Source organism: Chelonoidis abingdonii, chromosome 3 (assembly GCF_003597395.2).
Source record: "Chelonoidis abingdonii isolate Lonesome George chromosome 3, CheloAbing_2.0, whole genome shotgun sequence".
In the NCBI taxonomy this organism is placed as follows: Eukaryota; Metazoa; Chordata; order Testudines; family Testudinidae; genus Chelonoidis; species Chelonoidis abingdonii.
The window spans coordinates 30,433,885-30,458,022 of NC_133771.1; the positions used below are offsets into that span (position 1 = coordinate 30,433,885).

Sequence of the window (24,138 nt, forward strand, 5' to 3'; positions counted from 1 at the left end):
ATCTTCAACTGCCAATTTTTTTTATTACGCATTGAGTGAGGAGTAGTGAGTGTATTGTATGTTTAGATTATGACCAACAGTATATATGAAGGAGGGTAATGTGTATTCAGTATGTGTTTTGCCTTGGGGGGGAATCTGATTGAAATTCAAATATAAGTGGTTTCCTGTGTTCCTTTTCTTGTGCCTTATTACAAAGTACTGGATTATGGTCCAGTGATATTGCTGACTGGCGTAATCCTTTACCATAAGAGCTGCCTGCGTACACCGTAGGGAAAGGCCTACCCCTAGTTGCAGGGTATGTTAGGTCCATTTACCATACCTTCGGGTAGTCAGTGTCTCTGGATAGCAGATCTGTATTGTACAATTTCACTGTTAAATCTCTGCAATCTTATGGAGTTCGTGAAGACCACACTGGTCAAGATGTGTGTGAATAGGCTACCACTTAATTGTTATCATTAAACATGTAGTGCATTGTCTATAGCGTCTGCTTTGCCTGCTGGCAGGGTGCATGTTTCAATGCTAGCCTAGATAAAAGGAGCAGATGTGTCTTTTGTCTCTATGAGCTGAAACCTCCTCCATTAGAAGACTAACTCTGGCTCCATCTCTGTAGCAGCTTTAACTAAGTTTACCTCTTTATTGCATCAGCAGCACATCTTGTGATATTTTAGGTAGGGTGACCAGATGTCCCGATTTTATAGGGACAGTCTCAATTTTTGGGTCTTTTTCTTATATAGGCTCCTATTACCCCTCATCCTCGTCCCGATTTTTTTACATTTGCTGTCTGGTCACCCTAATTTTAGGTTACTTTCAAAACCTTTCTGCACTCTAGGATTTTAAGTTTATCTCTCCATGACAAGACTTGGCACCATTATCAGTACTAGATTTGATGCATGGAGAAAGCTATTTAGAACAGCCGCAACATTTCTTCAATATGCAGATTGCCTTTTGATATAGTGATTGGGAGAGTCTTCACCTCTTATGTGGTGGCAGAATGTGTCTTGGAGAAACATGTCTTTTAAAACACCATTAATATGTTTTACATTTCATTAATGAAGCAAGGACAGGGTATAGAGTAATTGTGATGCTTTAAAGAAGCATAGATGAATCAAACTAGCTTTAGTGCATGGTGGCAACATGAAGGAAATTTGACAGCTTTTCCCCCTATATTTTGATATGTTTCCTTTCAACTTTTGGCATCTCATTTCAGTGCATTTGGATGCAGTTTACAGCATAAGACAATTTCACAGGTGCCTAGAAAAACGTTAGCACCTCATTGAACATACATATATACATGCTCACACATACACCACACTGCTTTGATTAAATGGCTTGATAATTCTTCATCTTAGATGCCTCTAAATTAGTTGCTTCACTGATGGCCATATTGATACTACAAGACAGATCTCACCTAGGTCCTTTCACACACATGGCCTGCTCAGGACTCAGCAAATCTATGGATACGTCATTGCCACAGTTATTCATTGTCTTGAGATACTTCTGTTCCTCAGTGCTGATCGAGATAATGGATGTATTCTGCAGTTTTCTCAGGAAATGTTTTTAGCCACCTGATAATTTGACACCCCTGGCTCAGTCAGTGACACAGATTCTTGTCTCCATTGGTACTGCTTTGCACTCCACATGTGCTAAGCAGGATTTGGTTTCTGCCTGTAAGTGGCCAGTGGAGAATTTCTCTGGTGGCAGGAAACTTTCCTTTGGCATAAAGTCAGCTGTGCATGCCACACCAACTGCAGAACTGCTACTCTGATTCCCCAGTAGTGAGTGATTGCTTAGGGATCATAAACTGGTGGCATGACTTAGGGCTGACCCTAGGGAACTTTGTCCCAATTCCTCTGATGAGTAGGTTTTTCTCTAAGGGCCTCTGTGCCAATATTTCTTCTGCAATTGAGCAAAAGGATTTATGGAAGCTCTGCTGTATGTAATACAGCTTTCAGTGCATTCAGCAGTTCTATGCATGATGTTAATATTTGGAATGGGAAAAGAATTAGTTCTCCAAGTGATCTTATGTGAGGACATTTCCTTAATGCCTTAAATTATATATACTTTAGAGGTATTGCAGCATATGGGCAATTTCTTTAAATCTACAGTTCCCATGAGCTAACCATCTAGAAAGTTGTTGCCTAGTAACAGGCTGTGTAAGAGGCAAATCCCTAAAATGTGCATACCTGTCTAGGCAGCGCAAAGCTCATGTATTCAAGAACATAGTATATACATACCTAATGATGTTTCTAGACATGTTTTGGCTGCTTTCCAGAGTGTCTTGTGCCTTGATTATTTTTCTGCTCCTACAACGCTTATTGTCTCAAGGAACTGTAATGCCTGCAGCTCCTCAGAATGAGGTGGTTGTTTGAGGTTTCCATGGTTACAGACGAGGCAAGAGGCTGTGCACATTTTAAAGATTTTACTATGAGATCAATAGGACCATAAGATATATGCTGTTATGCAAATCGATATATCCTTAAAATAAACAATGTTTAATTGCATAACTTAATTGGTCACTAGCTGATCAATAGTTTTCTAGTTGATTTTACTAAATAGTCTGTCCTGGAATACAGCAGTCAAATCTCTAACCTTCTGATACTGGTTTTACCAATTTAGGTTATTTACTATGTAAAAGAAAGCTGAATCCCTTTTGTAAAACCAAAAAGGGAGATGCATGCATATATCTGAGATGCAATACATTTGTATTCTGTATGATTGAAATATCTGTTTTAGCCATCAAAAGAAGCTTTAGGAGAATTCAGACATCTGTCCTTTGAATATTTGTTTCACTTCAATACTATATTGTGTCATAATGTCTGAATCCATCCCTTTAAGAACACTGAAAGCCTTTAGTGGGTCCTTAAAGTGCCAGTTAGTCTCTCTTATGTCACAGGGATTATCAGATATCTCCACAGCGTTGTGTGTCCAAACTCTGCCTACTGTAGAGTTTTCCAGAACTATTTCAGATTTTGTGAGTTCTCATTTAAACTGTAATACAAGTTTTAGACCATTTATTCAGTTTGAGCCTTAATGGATTGAGGAACTGATTAGGAGCACAAATAGGAATAAATGGTCAATTGAAGGAGACTAAAGTGGATTGCCCGAAGGATTTGTAGTGAGACATTGTTTTAATACTTTAAGGAACTGGAAAAGAGGGCGAACATTGAGATGATAAAATTTCAAATGACACAATTTAGGCTACTCAAGACTAATGTTATGAGGAACTTCCGAAGAGCCTAACAAAGTTAGACAATTGGGCAAGACTGGCAGGTGAAATTAAATGTAGACAAATGTAAAGTAACACATTGGAAGGAACAAGTGGAGTTACTCGTAAATATTGCATTCTAAATTAGTTGCAATAAACACAGGAAAATGTTTAGGGTATAACTGTGAATAGTTCAATGAAAGCATTTCCTCAGCATTGGCTTAAAAAAACAAAGAAACAAATGTTAGCTTGCTTTAGGAATAGGATAGAGCAGCGGTCTCCAAAGTGGGATGGATGCACCCCAGGGGGTGCGCAAGAGGATCCTTGGTGGGGCGGTGGGGTGCAGCAGGAGGAGCATGGTTTTTTGTTTTTTGTTGTTTTTTTTTTGCTTTGGCAAAAATGGTAGAGCCGGCGCAGCAGGGGGTGTGTGCTCAATTTTTTTATTGATAGGGGTGTGCAATCAAAAAAGTTTGGAGACCACTAGGATAGAGAATAACACTGTAATGTTACCATACTATTAATGATAGATGAGATGTTTGAATGCAGTTCTTGCTGTTCCATTTCAAAAAGAATGTAACAGAATTAGAAGAGGTCTAGAGAAGGGCAAGTAAAATGATTATAGACATGGAAATATTGAGACAGTTTATATAAGCTGTGACATAAGGATATATAAAATAATGAAATCTATAGAAAAGGTCAGTCAAGTGTTCTTATTTACCTTTTATTGTAGTAGAACAACAGGATGATATCTTATAAAGTTAAAAATCAACACATTTTAAAATGAAAGGCAATATATTTTGAACAATGTATAATTAAGCTTTGAACTCACTGCCCCAAGTACTATTGAAACAAAAAGCTCGATAGTATTAAAAAAGAGACATTTGTGAATATTAAAATCTGCAATTAAACTTGTTAGAATAAAAATGTATAAGGAATTGCAACTATTATTCTTTAAGATGTAAAAATTTGTTTTTCCTCTACCCTTGTTCCACATGCCCTGATGGCTTTCAGGTATTGGTTTATTTTGTTGTCTCAGTGTGGGCCATGTGTGTTCTAAATGGGTGGATGAAAATGACTTGTCAATGATTGCTAGATTTCAGTGTCACCATTTACATGTGTGAATTTGCAGTAAAAGTATATTTCAGTAATTACATCTTATTTTTAGCCTGTTCTAGATCTGGATACCTTTTCAAAAAGCATTGTGAAGTTTGATCTGAGCAGTGCTAATTCAAGGATGTGGCTGTCACTTGTATATGGTTATATCTCTGTCATCTGTCAGTCATTTTCATGCCCTTTTCCTGCTAGCAGTCATTCTTGCTGGAGCAGATAGACTGTTCCAGTTGAATTTTGGGAAATTCCAAAGTTCTAAGACTAATTTCAGGAACCTCTCTCCAAGTGCTTTGTTGCAGTAATAGTCTCAATCAGTTGACATAGGAATCCATCTGACTAGATGTTGGCTTCCTGGGGTTGTCTGTCTTAAACCAGTGAGTCTTTTGGGAGGGAGGAGCATTTCAGCTAACTTTGATCTTATCTCCATTCTTATTAAGAGCTCTAGACTATTTGGATATTCTGTACTCAAGGAGCAGTTTTAAAAGAAATCTCTCTCAGTACCAACTTCCCAGTTGAATCTCAAGCTTGGTGCATATCTCATTAAAGACAGTCTCTCTCTTGAGTCAGGTCAGGTCACTGCTGTGCCAACCCGTTGTTTATAAAGGTGGCAGCATACCAGTGAAGAACAAATTACTCTTGCCTGTTTGTTTCTTTCATATGGTGACTCCAGTATAGACATCCTCTAAATTACCCTATTTGATTAACAGACTCTGGCAGAATGGCTAGAAGTAAGTATAAGGTTTTTTCCTCTGGCTTTGGAAGTTCTCAACTAGTTACAGATTTCCAGACTGCCTAGAAATTGCAGACATAGAAATCTGGATTAGTGACCACCTGATGTAGGGGACTTGCCACCATCACAGAAAACAATTAGCAGGTAAGAAATTAGCTTTACTTTGGTTTTTTAAAGCTCTGTTGTTAAAAGCACATTTTTTCCCCTCATTTTTAACCAACAGGTTCGCCATAAAACGTCACAGAAGGCTTATGCAATGAAGCTTCTTAGTAAATTTGAAATGATAAAAAGATCGGATTCAGCCTTTTTCTGGGAAGAAAGAGATATCATGGCCTTTGCCAACAGTCCCTGGGTGGTTCAAGTAAGGAGTGTTTGTCTGTAGTTTTTAAATTTAAGTTAAATGTATTTAATTTTGGGGTCAGTTTTGAATATGCATATAAATTCAAATAATGGGTCAGATTCTGATCTCAGTTTAGAAGTCACCCCAGTGTAACTGAGTTGAGAATCAGGATCAATGATTTTTTTCTTTTTAGTTTATATTTGTCCATATTGATAGGTTAACTTTTAGCTTGATCACTTCAGCTGCAGTATAAAATGAATTGGAATTTTAAAACAGCCTCAAATGTGTACTCTACTTGAAATTGTAATAATTTTTGTGTAAAGGGAAAATTGTGAGTCAGATTGCAGTTAGAAAAATATGTGGGCGAACTGAAATTTTTTCTACTAATCTATTCTACCAGATTAATTTTATTAGTGTTTGTAATGTGGCTCAATCATGAGGTCACAAATATTGCATTGTGTCATTATGTAATATATTAGGGAGGAGGAAAGTGGATTTAAGTATAAAGTATCTATTTATGCACCCGTGTACCTCAATAATCTGTAACAATGAAAACCTAAATGCAGGAAAAAATTCTTGGCACTTTTAATTTTAGAATTAAATAGTTATAATTTAAAAGATTTTCAAGTGTGTGGATGTGATTCTCTTTATGTAAAAGGTAAATACAGCCATCTCATTTTAATACTGGCCACTGACCAATTACATAATAATGGCATGGCCTTAGCTGGGCTGTTTTCAAATGGGTGGGATCTAGAGGTGAAAGTCCTAGAGTGCATTCAGTGAAACCCTCTAAAATAAACTTACTTTCAATACACCAGTAACCTAAAATATTAACTGTAATATATACCAAGCTATATTTAATTATTAGTAAAGTTAATCACTTCATGCATCTCTGCTTCACAGACACATTAACCTGCATTTATCATTTCTACTTTTGCTTGGTGGTGATAGAGGAAAACAGTAGTAATTTGTTTCAAATAATAATTATGTAAATATTTAGGAGCTATAACATAATACAGAAATAAATTTCAAAGCAATTTTAGAGACGCCAGCCTCTGTTTTAGCTATTTCCATACTCTGAATTGTACTTGTATTTCAGAGGGAGCTGACAGTTCGATGATGCCTCATTACACTGGGTTTCATGCTGTGAAACAGAATGAGATGCACTTAATAAATGGAATAATTAAGAAATTAATAGTTTTTTTAAGATTGTGAGATAAGGCAGTTTTAAGGGTTAGCAGATGTTAGATTACTGTTAAATTAAGCAAAGTCTTTATTAGAAACTTTAAAAAAAATTGAACTTCCCTTACAACAATCTTGAAAATCTCTGATTATCTAAGAAAAGAGTTTCATGAAACCATAATAGAAAAATGGTTGCTTTTTCAAACATCCCTCGAGTAATTTTCCTTTTTTTCTGCTTTAGCTCTTTTGTGCCTTTCAAGATGACCGATACTTGTACATGGTAATGGAATACATGCCAGGTGGAGATCTTGTAAACCTTATGAGCAATTATGATGTGCCTGAAAAATGGGCCAAATTTTACACAGCTGAAGTTGTCCTTGCTCTGGATGCAATTCACTCCATGGGATTGATACACAGAGATGTGAAGCCTGACAATATGCTTTTGGATAAACATGGGCATCTAAAGTTGGCAGATTTTGGCACCTGTATGAAAATGGATGAAGTAAGTATGCAAATTAAATACTTTATCTACCACAAAGATAGAAAATGTTCTGGTTTTGTTTTATTGTAAATTACTCAGGGATGTAAGGAATAAAGGAATGTTCAGCTAATTGAGCTTCTTCATTGGCAGAATATTCCTTGCTATCTAATTTTAAGTAGAGGCAGGGACATTCTGTGTTTTGTAACATTGGCTCATAATAAACTATTCTGGGATGGCGACAAAGGAAAGAGACCTACTTTGTGTTATTTCTGGGAGCATGTATGTTTATGAATTTCTCTGTGTTCATTCTTTAGCCAAATGTTTGAACAGCTCATGAGACAACACCTAATTTCAACATTAGTAATCTTGGAGCAGTTTATAAACTGACACTTTGATATAAATGAAATTGTTACTGATGGGGTAACAATTTACATAGTCCCATCTATTCATTACTATATACAATTGCTCCAACAGCACCCCCTAGTGGTTTTCAACTTAAAAATTTAGATTAAAGTGACTAATGAAGTGTGATGCACTGATTGGGACTGCTTATTGCTAGTATTCAAAATATTCTATATTTTCATTGCCCACACGTTAAAATGTGCTGCCTAATGGACCACATTCTTTAATGTGATAGTTTCGATATAAACTCATATGGCTATAAAAAAGCCTTATTTGGACTACTAATAACATTTTAAAGCAGACTTTTTAAAAATCTTCTGTATTTTTCTGTTTACACTTTGTTCTTGTTAAGTGAAGAGTAAAAAGTAAACCGTGAAATTACTCTGTAATTACCCACATTTCCCCTCCTCCCGTTGTGTTTTACTCTACAAAGGTACCGTAAGTTGTCGTGAACTTTGTGTGAATGCACAAGTGTTACGTTCATTACCCTTTGTTTTAAAATGTCTCTCTCATATTTTAATATTGGTGTTCCTTTGTTTTATCAGCTTTGACTTAACAGGAGTTTATTTTGGCCTGAAGGATGCTACTTTACTGCTTTCTTCTGCTATCTTGTGCTAGAATATGTGTATATTTGCATATACAATTTGTGTATACATAAAAAATATGTTCTACTTCCTTTGCAACCTATTTAACTTCTTTTCTCCAGTATTTTTTTTGGTAATATATTTTTGAGTAATACCCTTTTATAGTAACTGCAAATGTACTCTGAAATACTGGTGTCTTTTTGCTTCATATGGTATTTTATAAGCTTATTGAAAAATATAATAATCTTCATTTCTAGCATCATTTAGTTACTTCATTTTGTTAATGCCACAGTGATTCTATTCCACAGGTAGATGGGTTGTCTATCTTAATTTGATTATTTGGGAGACAAGATGACTGAGGTAATATCTTTTATTGGACCAACTTCAGCAGTTGGTCCACTAAAAGATATTACCTTACCCACCTTGTGTCTCTAATATCCTGGGACCGGCATGGCTTATGTATACTTAATTTGATTATATAAGGCTGCTGACTGGCAGAGTTATTTATTTTTATATTAGTTATATATGTTGCCAGGTTGTTACTGTAAGTCTGATTATTTTCAGGGTGCTTTGGAATAAGTATTCTTTTAAATGTTAAATCCAAATAAATAAATAAAATATAATGGAACCTTGTAGCTGTAAATGTCCGATTGGACCACCCTATCTGTACTGATATTATTAGGTTACATATTAGGTGGCTTATGCCTTCAGGCTTTGCATCTTTCATTGTACAAATTCTATAAGGCTTTCCAGGTTCCCATTCTCTGAACAGATTCTCTGATCCTTTCCCTGTATAGATATTCAGAAGCCTGACTGACACTTTGCTTGCAGTAAGCCAAATTTGTTTAGTCATCTGAGACTAAACTTAATGTGATAATGGGCCTCGTTTTACTTTTAACTGAAATAAGGTAAAAATAGTATTTGATCTGCTTAATATGAACCCTTAACTTCTTTTTCTTCTTCAAGTGCTCGCTCATACCCATAACATGTTAGGTGCATGCGCACAGCATGGACTATTGCTGGAGATTTTTCCCTCAGTGGTATCCATCATGTTGACTCCAGCACCCTCTGTGTGGCGGTATACGGGGCGCCACTGAACCCACACCCACTCAGTTCCTTCGTACCGCCCCTGATGGTTGCTGAACTAACTCCTCTTGCCTCAGCCACTTGTCTCCGGACCTTCGCACCAGATGGCGGAAGTGAGGAGATCCATTCCTCTTGGTCACCTCTGGAGGACTCGTTGTCTGAGTCTTAGGTGGAACCCTACACCCAGCACAAGAGCCACCACTGGTACCTGCCCTATGTGCTGCTGGACCTCAGTGTAGGTCCCCCCACCAGCACCTGGCCAGATGGACAACGGCCTGTGGCAGTGTTTCCCAAACTTGGGACGCCGCTTGTGTAGGGAAAGTCCCTGGCAGGCCGGGCCAGTTTGTTTACCTGCCACGTTCTCAGGTCCGGCCATTCGCTGCTCCCACTGGCTGTGGTTCGCAGCTCCAGGCCAGTGGGGGCTGTGGGAAGCAGTGCAGGCCGAGGGATATGCCGGCCACCTCTTCCTGCAGCCCCCGTTGGCCTAGAGCAGCGAATCACGGCCAGTGGGAGCTGCAGTCAGCCGGACCTGAGGACGCGGCAGGTAAGCAAACTATCCCAGCTTTCCCTACACAAGCGACAACCCCGATTTGGGAAACATTGGCCTGTGCAATGGCTATTCAGGAACCCATGGGGGTTGCCCTCAGTAGCGTGTCCGTCTTGTCACCGGTCATACTCGGCTGCTTCTGAGGGGTGGGATCCCTCTTCACTCCGCTTGGCGCTGGACACCTGACTCCCAGTACTGATGTACAAGACGTGGGCCACATGGAGGTAATTAAAACTGAAGATGAGCAGAAAGCCCTCACTTTCCAGTAGAGGCCTCTTCTTCCTCCTACTCCCTCCCAGACAAGAACATATTGGGACCGCGTGGCTCACTGCCGCAAGGTGACTTTAGAACCCATCAGGAGTTTCTGAAGTGGGTAGCAGCTAATCTGGGGCTAGAGACTGAGGAGCTCTAGGAATTCTCTCTCAGCCTCACTGACATTCTAGATGCAGCAGCACCATTTAAGGCGGCCCTGTCCATTAACAAGGTGGTAATAAGTCTGGTCAGAGCCCTGTGGCAGACCCCGTCTTTTCTCCCTCCCACTTTGGATAGGTATGGCTTCAACAGCCAGCCCATTTCTTGGCTCCGCCACTGAGACAGGACCTGTACAAAAGAAAGGGCAGAGGTTACAAGCGCCATCAGTTTCTCCCATCCACCTCAACCTCGCTGCCGGGTCGCACAGCTACTCTGTTGGACCCAAGCAACTTTTAGAAGGTGTGCCTGAGGGCACTATACCAGTTTCCACCTCGGATCCTTGCTCCTCCTGTGTTTTTGGACTGACTCTCACTTCAGTTTGGCATGGTCCCACATCACATCAGGCCACTTGGTGCTAAGTACAATGGTGTATGGTTATACTCTGCAGTTTTCATCCACTCCTCTCTCCCACTCCTCATCCCTGTCCCTCTTTAGTGACCCTTCTCACAAGCAACTCTTACTCCAGGAGCTGCAGATCCTCTTATCAGTGGAGGCTATGGAAGGAGTACCTCGAAAATTGAGAGGGAAAAAGTTTTACTCTCGATAGTTCCTAATTCTAAAGGCCTAGGCGGGCTTTTTCCCCCTCCTGGACCTGCATCACCTCAATAATTATCTCAAGAAACTAATGTTCTGCATGGTCTCCCTGGCCTCAGTCATTCCCTCCCTGGATCCAGGGGCCCTCAACTTGAAGGACACTTATTTTCACATTTCTGTCTTCCATGGCCACAGAAGATTTGCCAGATTTATTATAAACCAGACTCCTTACCAATTCACCATTTTCCCTTTTGGCCAGTCCTCAGCCTCCTGGGTTTTTACGACAGGCATTGTAGTGGTAGCTGCCTTTCTCAGACGGCGAGGCGCTCAAGTCTACCCATATCTCAACAACTGGCTGATTGAGGGTCATTCAGAGGCTCAAGTAAAGAAAAGCATCAGTCTGGTCCATGCCACCTTCCAAGCACTGGCCCTGTTAGTAAGCAAACAGAAGTTGACTCATTACAGTACAGAGAATAGAGTTTCTCATGGCAACAAGAATGATTAAAGGTCTTGAGAACATGACCTATGAAGGAAGGCTGAAAGAATTGGGTTTATTTAGTTTGAAAAAGAGAAGACTGAGAGGGGACATGATAGCAGTTTTCAGGTATCTAAAAGAGTGTCATCAGGAGGAGGGAGAAAACTTGTTCACTTTAGCCTCTACTGATAGAACAAGGAGCAATGGGCTTAAACTGCAGCAAGGGAGATTTAGGTTGGACATTAGGAAAAAGTTCCTAACTGTCAGGGTGGTTGGACACTGGAATAAATTGCCTAGGGAGGTTGTGGAATCTCCATTTCTGGAGATATTTAAGAGTAGGTTAGATAAATGTCTATCAGGGATGGTCTAGACAGTATTTGGTCCTGCCATGAGGGCAGGGGACTGGACTCGATGACCTCTCGAGGTCCCTTCCAGTCCTAGAGTCTAGCATCTATGAATGCTTGACTCAACTCAGGGTGCGATTCCAGACTTTGTCAGACCTGATATCCAAGGTCATGGCTTAACTGTTCACAACATCTTTGGTTTTCCTCAAGCTACTGGGACACATGGCCGCATGCACTTACATGCTGTGGCACGCAAGGCTGTGCCTCAGGCCTCTGCAGACGTGGTTAGCTTCAGTGTACTCTCTGAACAGTCACTACTTGACTCTGTTCATGCTGTTCAAACCCCAGGCCTTGCTTCGCTTGACTGATGGAAGGACCCCCGGATGGTAATGGCGGACGTTCCCTTTGTCACCCTCCAGCCATCAGTGTCCTTAGTTTCGGACGCTTCAAACCTAGGTTGGGGAGCCCACCTTGATTAACTCAGGGCCTGTGGTCCCAGGAAGAACTCCCCTTGCACATAAATATCTGGAAGCTCGGAGCCATCTGCTTGGCTTGCCAAGTGTTCCTTCCCCAGATTGCAGGCTAGGTAGTTTTTTTTTTTTGTTTTTGTTTTTAATTTTTTAATGTAGGTACTGACAGCACCATAGCCATGTTCTCCATCAGTAAGCAGGAAGGAGCATGCTCCTCCACCTTCTGTCAGGAGGTCATCTGTCTATGGGACTTCTGCATGAAGGACTCCGTCCACCTCAATGCTTCTCATCTTCTGGAAGCCTGGAATGCCCTGGCAGACTACCTCAGCAGGTATTTCTCCTCTGACCATGAGTGGTCCCTTCACCCAGAGGTCATCAGGTTCATCTTTCAAAGGTGGGGAATCTCTCTAGGTTGACCAATTTGCAGCCAAGCAGAACTGGAAATGCCATCAGTTTTGCTTGCTGCATTGAGCACAGCCTGGACTCTCATGCCTTCCTGCTTCCATGGACAGAGCTCTTATTCTACACATTTCTACCAGTTCCTCTGGTTCACAAAGTGCTTCTGAAACTTAAGCGAGACAAGGTGAGAGTTATTCTTATAGCACTGGCATGGCCGCACCAACACTGATTTGGCACACAGCTAGACTTATCCAATCAAAACTCATGGGCCCTCCCTTTGAGCTGCTAGCATTGTGCTCTCTGTTGCTTCTCTCCTGGAAGGTCACCTTCCTGGCAGTGTTTACCTCAGCTAGATGGGTCTCTGAAATCAGGGTCCTGACATCAGAACCACAGTACACCTTGTTCTTCAAGAAGAAGGTCCAGCTGCACCCCCATGCAGCCTTCCTGCCAAAGTTTTTTGCTGTTCCTTAGCAACCAGGCCATTTTACTGCTAGTCTTCTTTGCGAAGCCTCACAAGAATTCAGAAGATCAGTGGCTTCACTCATTGGATGTTAGGTATCTCCTTACCTTCTACCTTGAGAGGACTAAACCGTTCCACAGATTCACCCAACTCTTTTGTGGCAATCACAGAGAAGATGAAAGGCCTACCAGTTTCAGCCCAGAGAATATCATCCTTGATAACCTCCTGTATTTGAGATTGCTGAAAGCAATCCAATCTAAGACATCTGCAGGGCTGCAACCTGGTCATTAATGCATACCTTCTCATCCCACAACGCCATCACCCAATAGTCTTGTGACAGCGTGAGGTTCAGGAGAGCAGAGTTGCAGTCCTCTTCTGCATGAACTCTGAGCCCACTGCCTTGAGTACTGCTCGAGAGTCACCAAATGTGGAATGGACGTGAGCAGGCACTGGAAGAAGAGAAAACGGTTACTGACCTTCTGTAACTATTGTTCTTTGAGATGTATTGCTCATATTCATTCCATCACCCACCCTCCTACCCCTCTGTCAGAGTTAACTGACAAGAAGAAACTGAGACGGTGTGGGGTTGGCTGTGCCCCTTATACTGGCACATAAGTGTGGGGCACCAGAAGGCACTGGAGCTGACTCAATGGATACCACTGAGGGAAAAATCTCCAGCAGTGGTGTACGCAGCGTGCACACACCTAATGTGGAATGAACGTGAGCATCACATCTTGAAGAGCAACAGTTATGGAAGGTCAGTACTATTTTTTATGCTATGTTTATTTTTAAAGGGTTCCTGATTTTGAACCAAAAGAATACTAGTTCAGCAGTATATTTTAAAGGATTGGTGAACAAAGACTGCTGAGAGCATTGTAAAGCTCTATTGTTAACCAAAGCTAATAGTAAAACAGTAATAAGTATAAATTATACTGACCCACAAAGTTGAGGGGACCTATCAGTAATTTCTTTGGGGGGTACAAAAATAGTAACCATAAGATTACTCATGTTTTTTCTACTAAGGAAATTGAACTGTAATAAGACTTTTAATTCCTTTCTAAAGTCTGAAGTGTTTGCATTCGTGTAAGTAATTGTAGCAGAAACTCCAGCATTGGATTGGGAATCAAGTCTGAACTACCATCTGACCCCTAGAAGTTACTTTAAAGTTTAAGTCTTTATAGGCTTAGATGGTCTCAGACTGAATGGAATGGAGGAAATATTTTATATAAGAAGCTGTAGAATCAGACACAGGAACATAGTTCTGGAATGTCTCCAAATCCTGGGGACGTTCCAGTTGTAAAAATATATTGATGTTGGCAGGATGACTTCTGTAAAACATGCCTCCCTAGAACCTATTTTTCTTTTCTAGCTTTGAGTTTCTTTACCGGTAGTGTGTTTTAACAGTTCATTTATATAAAGAGCCCAGAAAAATAGCAGCATGGATTTGTGGGGAATGGAAAGGAGGAATCTTACTGTTCTTCTTCAAATGCTTGTTCACATCAATTCCAGTTGGGTGTGCTCGCTGCCCTACGGATTTCCTGTATCAGAACCTGGGCAAGGAACGCAGCTGATGAAGCCTGTGCCGTTGTGGAATGAGCCTTAAGAGGCGGGACTGGGACCTCAGCCACTCATAACATGCAGATACAGGCCATGATCCAGGAAGATAATCTTTGAGATGAGACCAGGAGTCCTTTCATTCGGTCTGCCACAAACAGCTGGTTCGACCTCCTGAACAGCTTTGTGCACTTGATGTAGGATGCTAAAACCCGCCAAACATCCAATGACTGCAGCCTTTGCTCTTGGGTACTCTTCTGGGGCTTGGGATAGAAGACAGGTAGAAAAATGTCTTGGCTACTGTGGAATTGTGACACTACCTTAGGGAGAAAGGCCGTGTGAAGTCTGAGTTGCACCTTGTCCTTGTGGAAGACCATGTAGGATGTATCGGAGGTAAAGGCCTTTAACTCTGATACTCTCCTGGCTGATGTGATGGTGACAAGGAAGGCTGCCTTCCATGACAAGTAGAGAAGGGAGCAAGTCACCAACGGTTCGAATTGGGGATCCCATTAATCTGGAAAAAGAACAGGAGTACTTGTGGCACCTTAGAGACTAACAAATTTGTTTGAGTATAAGTTTTTGTGGGCTACAGCCAACTTCATCAGATGCATAGAATGAGGCTAAGTTGGTTGGGCAACTCCCACCTTTTCATGTTCTCTGTATGTATATATATATCCTCACTATGTTCCATTCTATGCGTCCGATGAAGTGGGCTGTAGCCCACGAAAGCTTATGTTCAAATAAATTAATTAGTCTCTAAGGTGCCACAAGTACTCCTGTTCTTTTTGCTGATACAGACTAACACGGCTGCTACTCTGAAATCTGTCATTAATCTGGAGAGGATCAAGTTAAGGTCCCATGCTGAAAGAGACTGTCTAATCCGAGGATATATCCATAACACTCTCTTAAGGAAACATCCTACCGTAGGGTTAGTGAATTTGGAGCATCCAAAAGTGCCCGGATGGAAGGCCAAGATAGCAGCAAGGTGTACCTTGCTGGATGATGCTGCCAGGCCTTGTTGGTTGACGTGCAAAAGGTACTCCAGGATGAGTGGCACAGACGTCTGGAGTGGAGGCTCATTCCACAAGGGCACAAGCCTCATCATCTCCGTTCCTGGCACAGGTCCCGATACAGGAAATCTGTAGGGCAGCTACTTGCTCCTCAGTGCATATGTTCACCTCTCACTATGCCATCACACAGCGCGCTAGAGATGATGCAGCTTTCAGCAGAGTGATGCTCCAGTCAGCAATTCCTTAACTCTGACTCCACCTCTGGAGTAGAGCTTGGAAGTAACCTGGCTGGAATCGACATGAACAAGCACTCGAAGAAGAGAATAAATCTGGGGAGGGGGTAGGAGGGGCACGGGGAGTTTGGCGGGCCACAGCAAATCTGGACTCGCTGGAATAAATCTAGTTGAACCTTGAATTTAGGGAAATTGAACTCGTATCTCTTTGAACCAGTGTACTAGCAGACCTGACACTGACTCTACTTCTATTGATTGTTCAGCTAGGAGCAAGAGTATGGATAAACAGGGCCTTTATGTTGCTAAATTAATGAGGTACTAGCAGGTGTTTTTAGGGATAAAACCTGTGCTTGGCTTTAAAAAATGGATTTTTTTTGTAGCGCTTAACCGTCCCATTCTTCCAAAATAGCTTTTCCTTTAGTTTATATTGGTCTCAAACATTAAAATACAAACAAAACAAGACAAAAAAAACTCAGATCCCAACTGGACTTAGTGCCTAACCAAAAAACAGTTGTGTCTGTATCGGTCTACTCTTTTAGGACGTAATCCAAAACCCATTGAAGTCATTTGAATCATTGACTTCAGGGGCCTTTGGATCAGGTCCATAGTATGCATGCTCAGCGTTGTTAATACTGGTAGAACCTAGGTTAAGTCACATTTCCTTTTTAACTTTTTTTTCAATCTTGAAAGATATGCTTTAAAAAAGAAATAATAGGAGTTACCAGGAATAGTCATTTTGTCAGAAACCACTTCTAGAATAGAAACTTTTGGAGGCCTTAAATGTTTCCCAAACTACTTACTTTGGGACATGTTTCTCAAAATAACATAAATGGGTTAATTTTAATTTTGGTGAAGTACTCTGTTTATTGTATTGTTTCAATTAAATGGATTATTACTTGCAGTTTTTTGCAATTTCATAGACTGGTATGGTGCGCTGTGATACAGCTGTTGGAACACCTGACTACATATCACCTGAAGTCTTGAAGTCACAAGGAGGTGATGGCTGCTATGGACGGGAATGCGATTGGTGGTCTGTAGGAGTTTTTCTCTTTGAGATGCTTGTTGGTGAGTAATAATTTAATTAATTAATCCCCCCTCCCCCTTCTGGAAACTTCTGTCCAAGAACTTTTATGATTCAATTATCCTTATATAGCAACAAGTAAGACATATGGGTGCATCAAGACAGTTCAGGCTGTGATTGCTTCTGCTTTTGGCTAATTATTGTACTCTCCAGTCAGGATTTTCCATTGTAAAGCACTGGACCATTAGGACATGTAATGTATTTGAATATTAGAGCCATTATAGAGGACCCTAGCCATCCCAGGTTGTAAACCAACCTTATAGTCTAGTATCTGAGCACTAGTGAGGAGTCTGGAACTGAGCATGATTCCTCACTATCCATACTAGCATGTTCTGGGAACACTGCAGGAACAAATATGTTTCTAAGGTTTTGGGGGCAGGAAAGCTGCTCCCAAGTCTGCAGACATTGGAATTTTAGTTTCTCTGAGGATGAAGAGAATTTGACTAATGAAGGCTAATTACTAAGTTGCATCCCAGGAGCAATTTAATCAATGTACTTTAATAGTTAATGTGTTAAGTCTGTCCTGTAGTGCCATTGCAGAACATCATTTTCATTTCTATTTTGTGGTTGGGACCTCTTTTCTCTCCTCCAGTACACTATCAAATGAAATATGGGGAACACCAGTATTTTGAGAGTCTGAGTTTTTATCATTGAGGGGCTCACAAGCTCATTTTTTTTCTATAATGTGGGGTTTCATTTGGGAGAATTAATGATACTTCATGCTTTGTATATATTTTCCTCTCCTATGGCCCATCTTGTTTGTGATGCTTCTAATTACCACATTTCTCCATCTCTATTAATTCCCCCACCCCCTTAGTCCTCAACCTCATTTCCTTCTCTTCTGCATGCTATTCTCTTTGCTTCTTTCCTGTTTGTTTCAGTGTGTCTTTTGGAACCATGGAAATATAGGATTGAAAGGGACCTCGAGATTCTCCCTGCACAGAGGCAGGACCAAGTATACCTAGACCATCCATGACAGACATTTGTCTAACCTGTTGTTAAAATCCTCTAATGGCTGAGTTTCAACAACATCCCTTGGTAACCAATTCTAGTACTTAACCACCCTGATAGTGAGAGAGTTTTTCCTAATATCTAACCTAAATCTCCCTTGCCGCAGATTAAGCTGATTACTTCTTGTCCTACCTTCAGTGAACACGGAGAACAATTGATCACCATCCTTTATGTAACAGCCCATAACGTATTTGAAGACTGTTATCAGATTCCTCAAAGTCTTACTTTCTGAAGAAGAAAACATGCCAGATTTTTTTACCCTTTCCTCATAAGTCAGGTTTTATAAACCTTTTATCATTTTTACTGCTCTCCTCTGGACACTTTCAAATTTGTCCAAATCCTTCTTTAAATGTAGCACCCAAAACTGGACACAATAGTCATCTGAGGCCTTATCTGTGCTAAAGAGAGCAGGACGGTTACCTCCCAGGTCTTCCGTATGACACTCCTGTTAATGCATCCAAGAATGATATTAGCCTTCTTTTCATAGCTGTATCACGTTGTTGACTTGTATTCATTTCCCTGAGATCCTTTTCTGCAGTACAACTGCCTAGCCAATTATTTCCCATTTTGTATTTGTGCATTTGATTATTCCTTCCTAAGTGTAATAATTTGAATTGTCTTTATTGAATTTCATCTTCTGGTTTCAGACCAATTATCCAATTTATCCAGGTTATTTGGAGAACAGGATTAGAATTCAAAAGTGCTTGCAGCCCTTCCTAGCATGGTGTCTTCTGCAGATTTATAAGCATCCTCTTCACTCCTTTCTCCAATTCATTAATGAAACTATTGAATAGTACTAGACCAGAATACACCCTGTAGGATCCCACTAGATAAGTCCTCCCAGTGTGACAGGAAACCACTGATATCTTGGTCTTTCAACCAGTTGTGCACCCACCTTTCAACAATTTGATCTCGACCACATTTCCCTAGTTTGCTTAGAACATAAGAACGGCCGTACTGGGTCAGACCAAAGGTCCATCTAGCCAGTATCCTGTCTACCGACAGCGGCCAGTGCCAGGTGCCCCAGAGGGAGTGAACCTAACAGGCAATGATCAAGTGATCTCTCTCCTGCCATCTACCTCCATCCTCTGACAAACAGAGGCTAGGGACACCATTCTTTACCTGTCCTGGCTAATAGCCATTTATGGACTTAACCATCATGAATTTATCCAATTCTCTTTTTAACGCTGTTATAGTCCTAGCCTTCACAACCTCCTCAGGTAAAGAGTTCCACAGGTTGACTGTGCGCTGCGTGAAGAACTTCCTTTTGTTTGTTTTAAACCTACTGCCTATTAATTTCATTTGGTGACATCCTAGTTCTTGTATTATGGGAATAAGTAACTAACTTTTCCTTATCCACTTTCTCCACATCACTCATGATTTTATATACCTCTATCATATCCCCCCTTAGTCTCCTCTTTTCCAAGCTGAAGAATCCTAATCTCTTTAATCTTTCCTCATATGGGACCCTCTCCAAACCCCTAATCATTTTAGTTGCTTATAAGACTGTAATATGAGATGGTGTCAAAAGCTTTACTAAAATCCCATCCATCCACTAGCCCTATCAAAGAAGGAAACTGGGTTGGGTTGGTATGATTTGTACTTGACAAATCCATGTTGGCTATTACTTATCACTTTATTATCCTCTAGGTCAGGGATCCCCAACATGGTGCCCACGGGCGCCATGGTGCCATGGTACCCACGGGCGCATCTAAATGTGCCTGCGTCCTGGCCGGCGGTGGAGCACCCGCCGAAATGCTGCCAAATTTCTGCGACATTTTGGTGGCGACGCCTCTTGATGACGCCGCTTGCCAGCGACAAGCGGCGTCATCGAGAGGCATTGCCCCCAAATTTCTGCAGCATTTCGGCGGCAACACCTCTCGATGACGCCGCTTGTCGCTGACAAGTGACGTCATTGAGAGGCATCGCTGCAGAAATTCGGCGACATTTCGGCGAGTGCTCCACCGCCGCCACGATTCTTTGTCTGGCACCCACCAGACAAAAATGTTGGGGACCACTGCTCTAGGTGCTTATGAATTGTTTAATAATTTGCTCCAGTATCTTTTCAGGTATCAGAGTTAGTCTAACTGGTCTATTATTACCTGGGTCCTCTTTGTTCTCCTTTTTGAAGATAGTACTATGTTTGTCCTTCTCCAGTCCTCTGGGACCTCACCCTTCGTCTATGGTTATGTCTCCACTGCAATTGAAAACCTGCAGCTGGCCCATGCGAGCTGACTCTGGTTTGCAAGGCTGTTTAATTTCGGTGTAGACATCTGAGCTTGGGCTGGAACCCAGAGTCCAGGGTTGGAGGGTCCCAGAGCTCGGGCTGCAGCTCAAGCCAGAACGTCTTCACCTCAATTAAACAGCTCCACAGCCCAAGTCCCAGGAGCCCGAGTCAACTGACAAGGGCCAGCTGCAAGTGTCTAATTACAGTGTAGTCATTCCCTATGAGCACTCCAAGGCAATCACTAATGGTTCCGGGATTGCTTCAGCTATTACCTTAAGGCTTGAACCTCTTAGTGTGAATTTTATTAAAGTCTGCCCACTTGAATATATCTGACTTACCTAAATATTCTTTAACTTTTCATTTCCCTATGGTTTGTGCCCCTCCCCACCCTTTGTTAATATTAATTGTATTAAGCATCTGGATACAATTCCCTTTCTTAGAGAAGACTGAAACAAAATAGGCATTAAATGTCTCAGCCTTCTTGGTGGTGTCCATTATTGTTTCTTCTTCCCTGCTATATAGTAGACCTTCACTTTCTTTTATCTTTCTCTTTTATTGCCTTTCATGGCCCTTGTTAGGTGTAACTCATTTTGTGCCTTAGCCTTTTTGTATTTTGTCCCTACATGTTTGTGCTATTGTTTTGTGATCATCCTTGGCAATGTGTCCATGTTTCTTGTAGGATTCCTTTTTGAAGAGCTCCTGATGCAGCTGTACTGGCTTTTTAATATCTTTCCTTCATATCAGGATAGTTTGGAGTTCTTGCTTCAGTATTGTCTCCTTGGTAAACTGCCAGCTCTTCTGAACTCCTTTCTCCCCTTAGATTTTTCGTGTTCTCCCATCTCCTCTCCTGGGAATGAGATAACTGTTTCTGTTTAGGGTTTAACCTGGTTATAGTTCCTCCGCCCTTACTGCTGATATTTCCTTTTCTCTATTCATTCTTCATGACCTTAGTTAAGGCTTTGACAGTGTGGATCATTTTGTCTCCCAGCATTACCTTCATATGGTAGTTACATGAGCCTCCCTTTCCCTTTCCTGTCCTGGATCCACTGTTGTTTGTATAACCAGTCTTTTTTGGTTGCTGATAACTGCTCCATCTCTCTACACCATCGTTCCTGCTCCTTTGTATCTCACAATAGTTTGGTTGTCAGTTTGCTTTTTCCATCTACTTTCTCCTCAGACATCTTATTTCAGTCTTTAACTACTTTACAGTCGTGATACTCAACTACGTCTACCTTTTGATACCTTTCAGTGACTCCTACTTGTGCATGTTCTCTCCTTATACTGAGTTGTGGCTCAACTTCATTCAACTAAATGTTTACACATATAAGTGTTTTCTCTTAAATAAGAGCATCATCAATCTGCCTCTTTGACTTGAACCTGACAATACATATAATTGACATCTTGCTTCTCTCTAATTTAGTCCTCCTGCATATTATTTGTAAATGTTCTTCTCAACATTTCAGCAACATTGCCCATGTACAATACTGACTGAAGTCCAACTTCACTGAAGTCCGCATCCAAGCTTTCCTCTCTTCTTACTTAGACTATTGCAGATTGCTTCTTTTCACCACCAAGTCCCATCAAGGATATGCAGACTATAGCTGTTTGCCTTCTCGCGCACACAAAGTTCAGCTATATCATCCCCATCTTAAAACCACTCCAGTGCAACCTCATTAATTTTAGGATCCAGTTCAAAATTACCTTTTCTGTTTTAAATACCTCAGTAGACCTAAGTTCTCTGTAAACTGTGCGGCAGCGCAGCAGCCTATTTAGTGCCGCACAGGCGCTCCGGGAACCTGCCCAGACGGGACCTGCCACAGCACGGGGAGGGGTGCCTCTCCCTCAGCCCCATCCCAGCCCTGGACATGCTGAGGCTAGGGAAGAGATGCCTGTCACGTAGCCCCAACCTAGCCTGGCCCCCAACCTGCTGCACTCCCACCCCCGCAGATGCTATGAGGAGAGAGAACTGGGGAGAGTCCTCTCTCCCCGTCATAGCCCCGGAGCACTCTCTTGCACCCCAAACCCTTCATCCCCGGCCCCACCCCAGAGCCTGCACCCCAGCCCTGAGCCCCTTATCCCTGGACCCAGCCCTGAGCCCCCTCCCACACGCTGAACCCCTTGGTCCCACCCCCACCACAAGAATTTTGTAATGTGCACCAATATGAAGGTGACATGTCACACATCACCTCCATATTGGTGCACATAACAAAACTCATTGTGCACATGGGTGAGGAAAAATTAGAGGGAACACTACAGCAGACTTGCTTTAGTTTGTCAAACTATCCTCCTTTCTGTTGCTCTCCATTCCTTCTGCTAATATAACTCTGGACACTTTTTTTTTTTTTTTTTAACACAATCCTTTGCAGCTCTTGCAGTCAGGAACAGCTGTTGAATCTCCTGGCCTTGTTGATATCCTTATTTCAAATTTCAGCTGAAAATATCTGTTCTCTCTTGGCTTTATTTCTTAATAGCTCTGCTTCTGAGTTCTTCAATTTTAATTTATATTTAAAATAAGGGTGTGGAGCATTTTGGGTTACAGTTTATATGAAAGGTGCTACACCAAATGAAATTGTATTACATTTTATTGTACATTAGATGCAAAGCTGAAGTACTAGTTGGAAAGCAAAGAATTGGGCTGCCAAGAGAGGGATTGCCTTAGTTGAGGGGATACTAGGGTGGTGATGAATGGCCTTGATAGGAGCCTTTTAAGATGGTGCTGAGGAGAAAAGACCCTTTTAGAGTGAAGGAGGAGGGATCATTGGTAGACCATGGAATCTGTGCATCTGATAGATGACTTCTGTAGGAACCAAACGAGGAGTAGTTGGGAGGTCACTGCAGAGTCTGAGAGTTTAGCATGTACATTAGTGTCAATTAACTTGTTCTCTTTCTTGAAGCCTACTTGTGTTGGTTCTTCTCTTTTATATCCTCCTCAAGAGCAAAATGGCTTCTGTGTATTAGTTTGTAGAGACTAATACACTTTCCACATGGTGAAAATGTTCTAATTGCTGATAATTTATTGAGTCTGTTAAATCAGAATGCTTTTTTTTCTGCTGAATGTTTTTCTGCTGATGGACAAAATAGGTAACTTGGTCACTAAACATATTCCTCAGGTTTCTTTTTCATTAAAGTGTGTTTCAACTCTGAAAGAGAATTATGTAGAAATGGCCACTTCTTGGTCAATGGATCTGTTCTTTTTGCATATTCAGAGTGTTAGCTGATCACTTTGGTGACAAATACATTTTGAGTGCTGTTTGTTCTTGTTAGAAGTGAAGAACTGACCCCTCTCAGAATTAATTGTGAATTCTATTCCATAATATGCATCAACCAAACTGTTTAATGATTCCAATCAATTACTCCTATCCAAGTCCCTTGAAATTAGTGGTTTGACAAAGGTGTCACTGATGGCATAATTGAAAGACACTGTATGAGTATGACAGATCTGTTTTGGTGTGCAGAAACTTCAGTAATGATGGTAGAAATATTCTAGCTTGATTTCCCTGAGCATTGGCTTAGTTTGTAGTGCGGGTATTTAGGGTGAGACAAGTTTTTGTTGTAAACAGAGTACATGTGATTTAAAAAAAAAAAATGAGATACAGTGAACATGGATCAACCAATCCCCTTTTTATAGAGCCACTTTTCAGAATAAGCCTCAACTTCATAATTTATAGGTCTGCTTTCCTCTTTCTCTGTTTATCTTAAAATATTTAAATTTTAAATTTAAAATCTTAACATTTATGCATGTTTTATTTTAGGGGACACTCCATTTTATGCAGACTCCTTGGTAGGAACGTATAGTAAAATCATGGATCACAAGAATTCATTAAGTTTCCCAGATGATGTGGAAATCTCTAAGCATGCAAAGAACCTCATCTGTGGCTTTTTAACTGACAGGTAGGTGCGTCTACTATATTTGTACGATCTCTCTTATAGTGGGTGCAAACACACAGTATCCTAGAACAATGGATTCCTTTCCCTTAATTGTGCTATCTAAATCATTCTCATTTTGTGAGAAATTAACATTATCTCCTGCTTTCCAGTGGCTGACTGTTTTGCAAGCTCTGTGTTATGTTTAACTAAAACTAGTGTTTTTATGTGTACTTCTGTAACAATAACTACATTGCTCACACTCTTCCTAAGAATTCAGAATTGCCGCAAAGAAAATCTTCCCTAGTGCTATGCAAACAAGATCCAAAATACAGTAA

The 24,138-nt window shown here is 41.0% G+C and overlaps 1 protein-coding gene across 1 annotated transcript in view; it reads left to right on the plus strand.

The window, feature by feature from the left end:
• ROCK2 (Rho associated coiled-coil containing protein kinase 2) overlaps nucleotides 1-24,138 on the plus strand; it is a 179,259-nt gene that overhangs the window by 100,307 nt on the left and 54,814 nt on the right. The window contains exons 4-7 of the mRNA XM_032792336.2: nucleotides 5,269-5,406; nucleotides 6,809-7,069; nucleotides 16,538-16,682; nucleotides 23,689-23,827. Of these exons, the coding sequence (XP_032648227.1) occupies nucleotides 5,269-5,406; nucleotides 6,809-7,069; nucleotides 16,538-16,682; nucleotides 23,689-23,827 (683 nt within the window). The remainder of the gene's footprint in view (nucleotides 1-5,268; nucleotides 5,407-6,808; nucleotides 7,070-16,537; nucleotides 16,683-23,688; nucleotides 23,828-24,138) is intronic.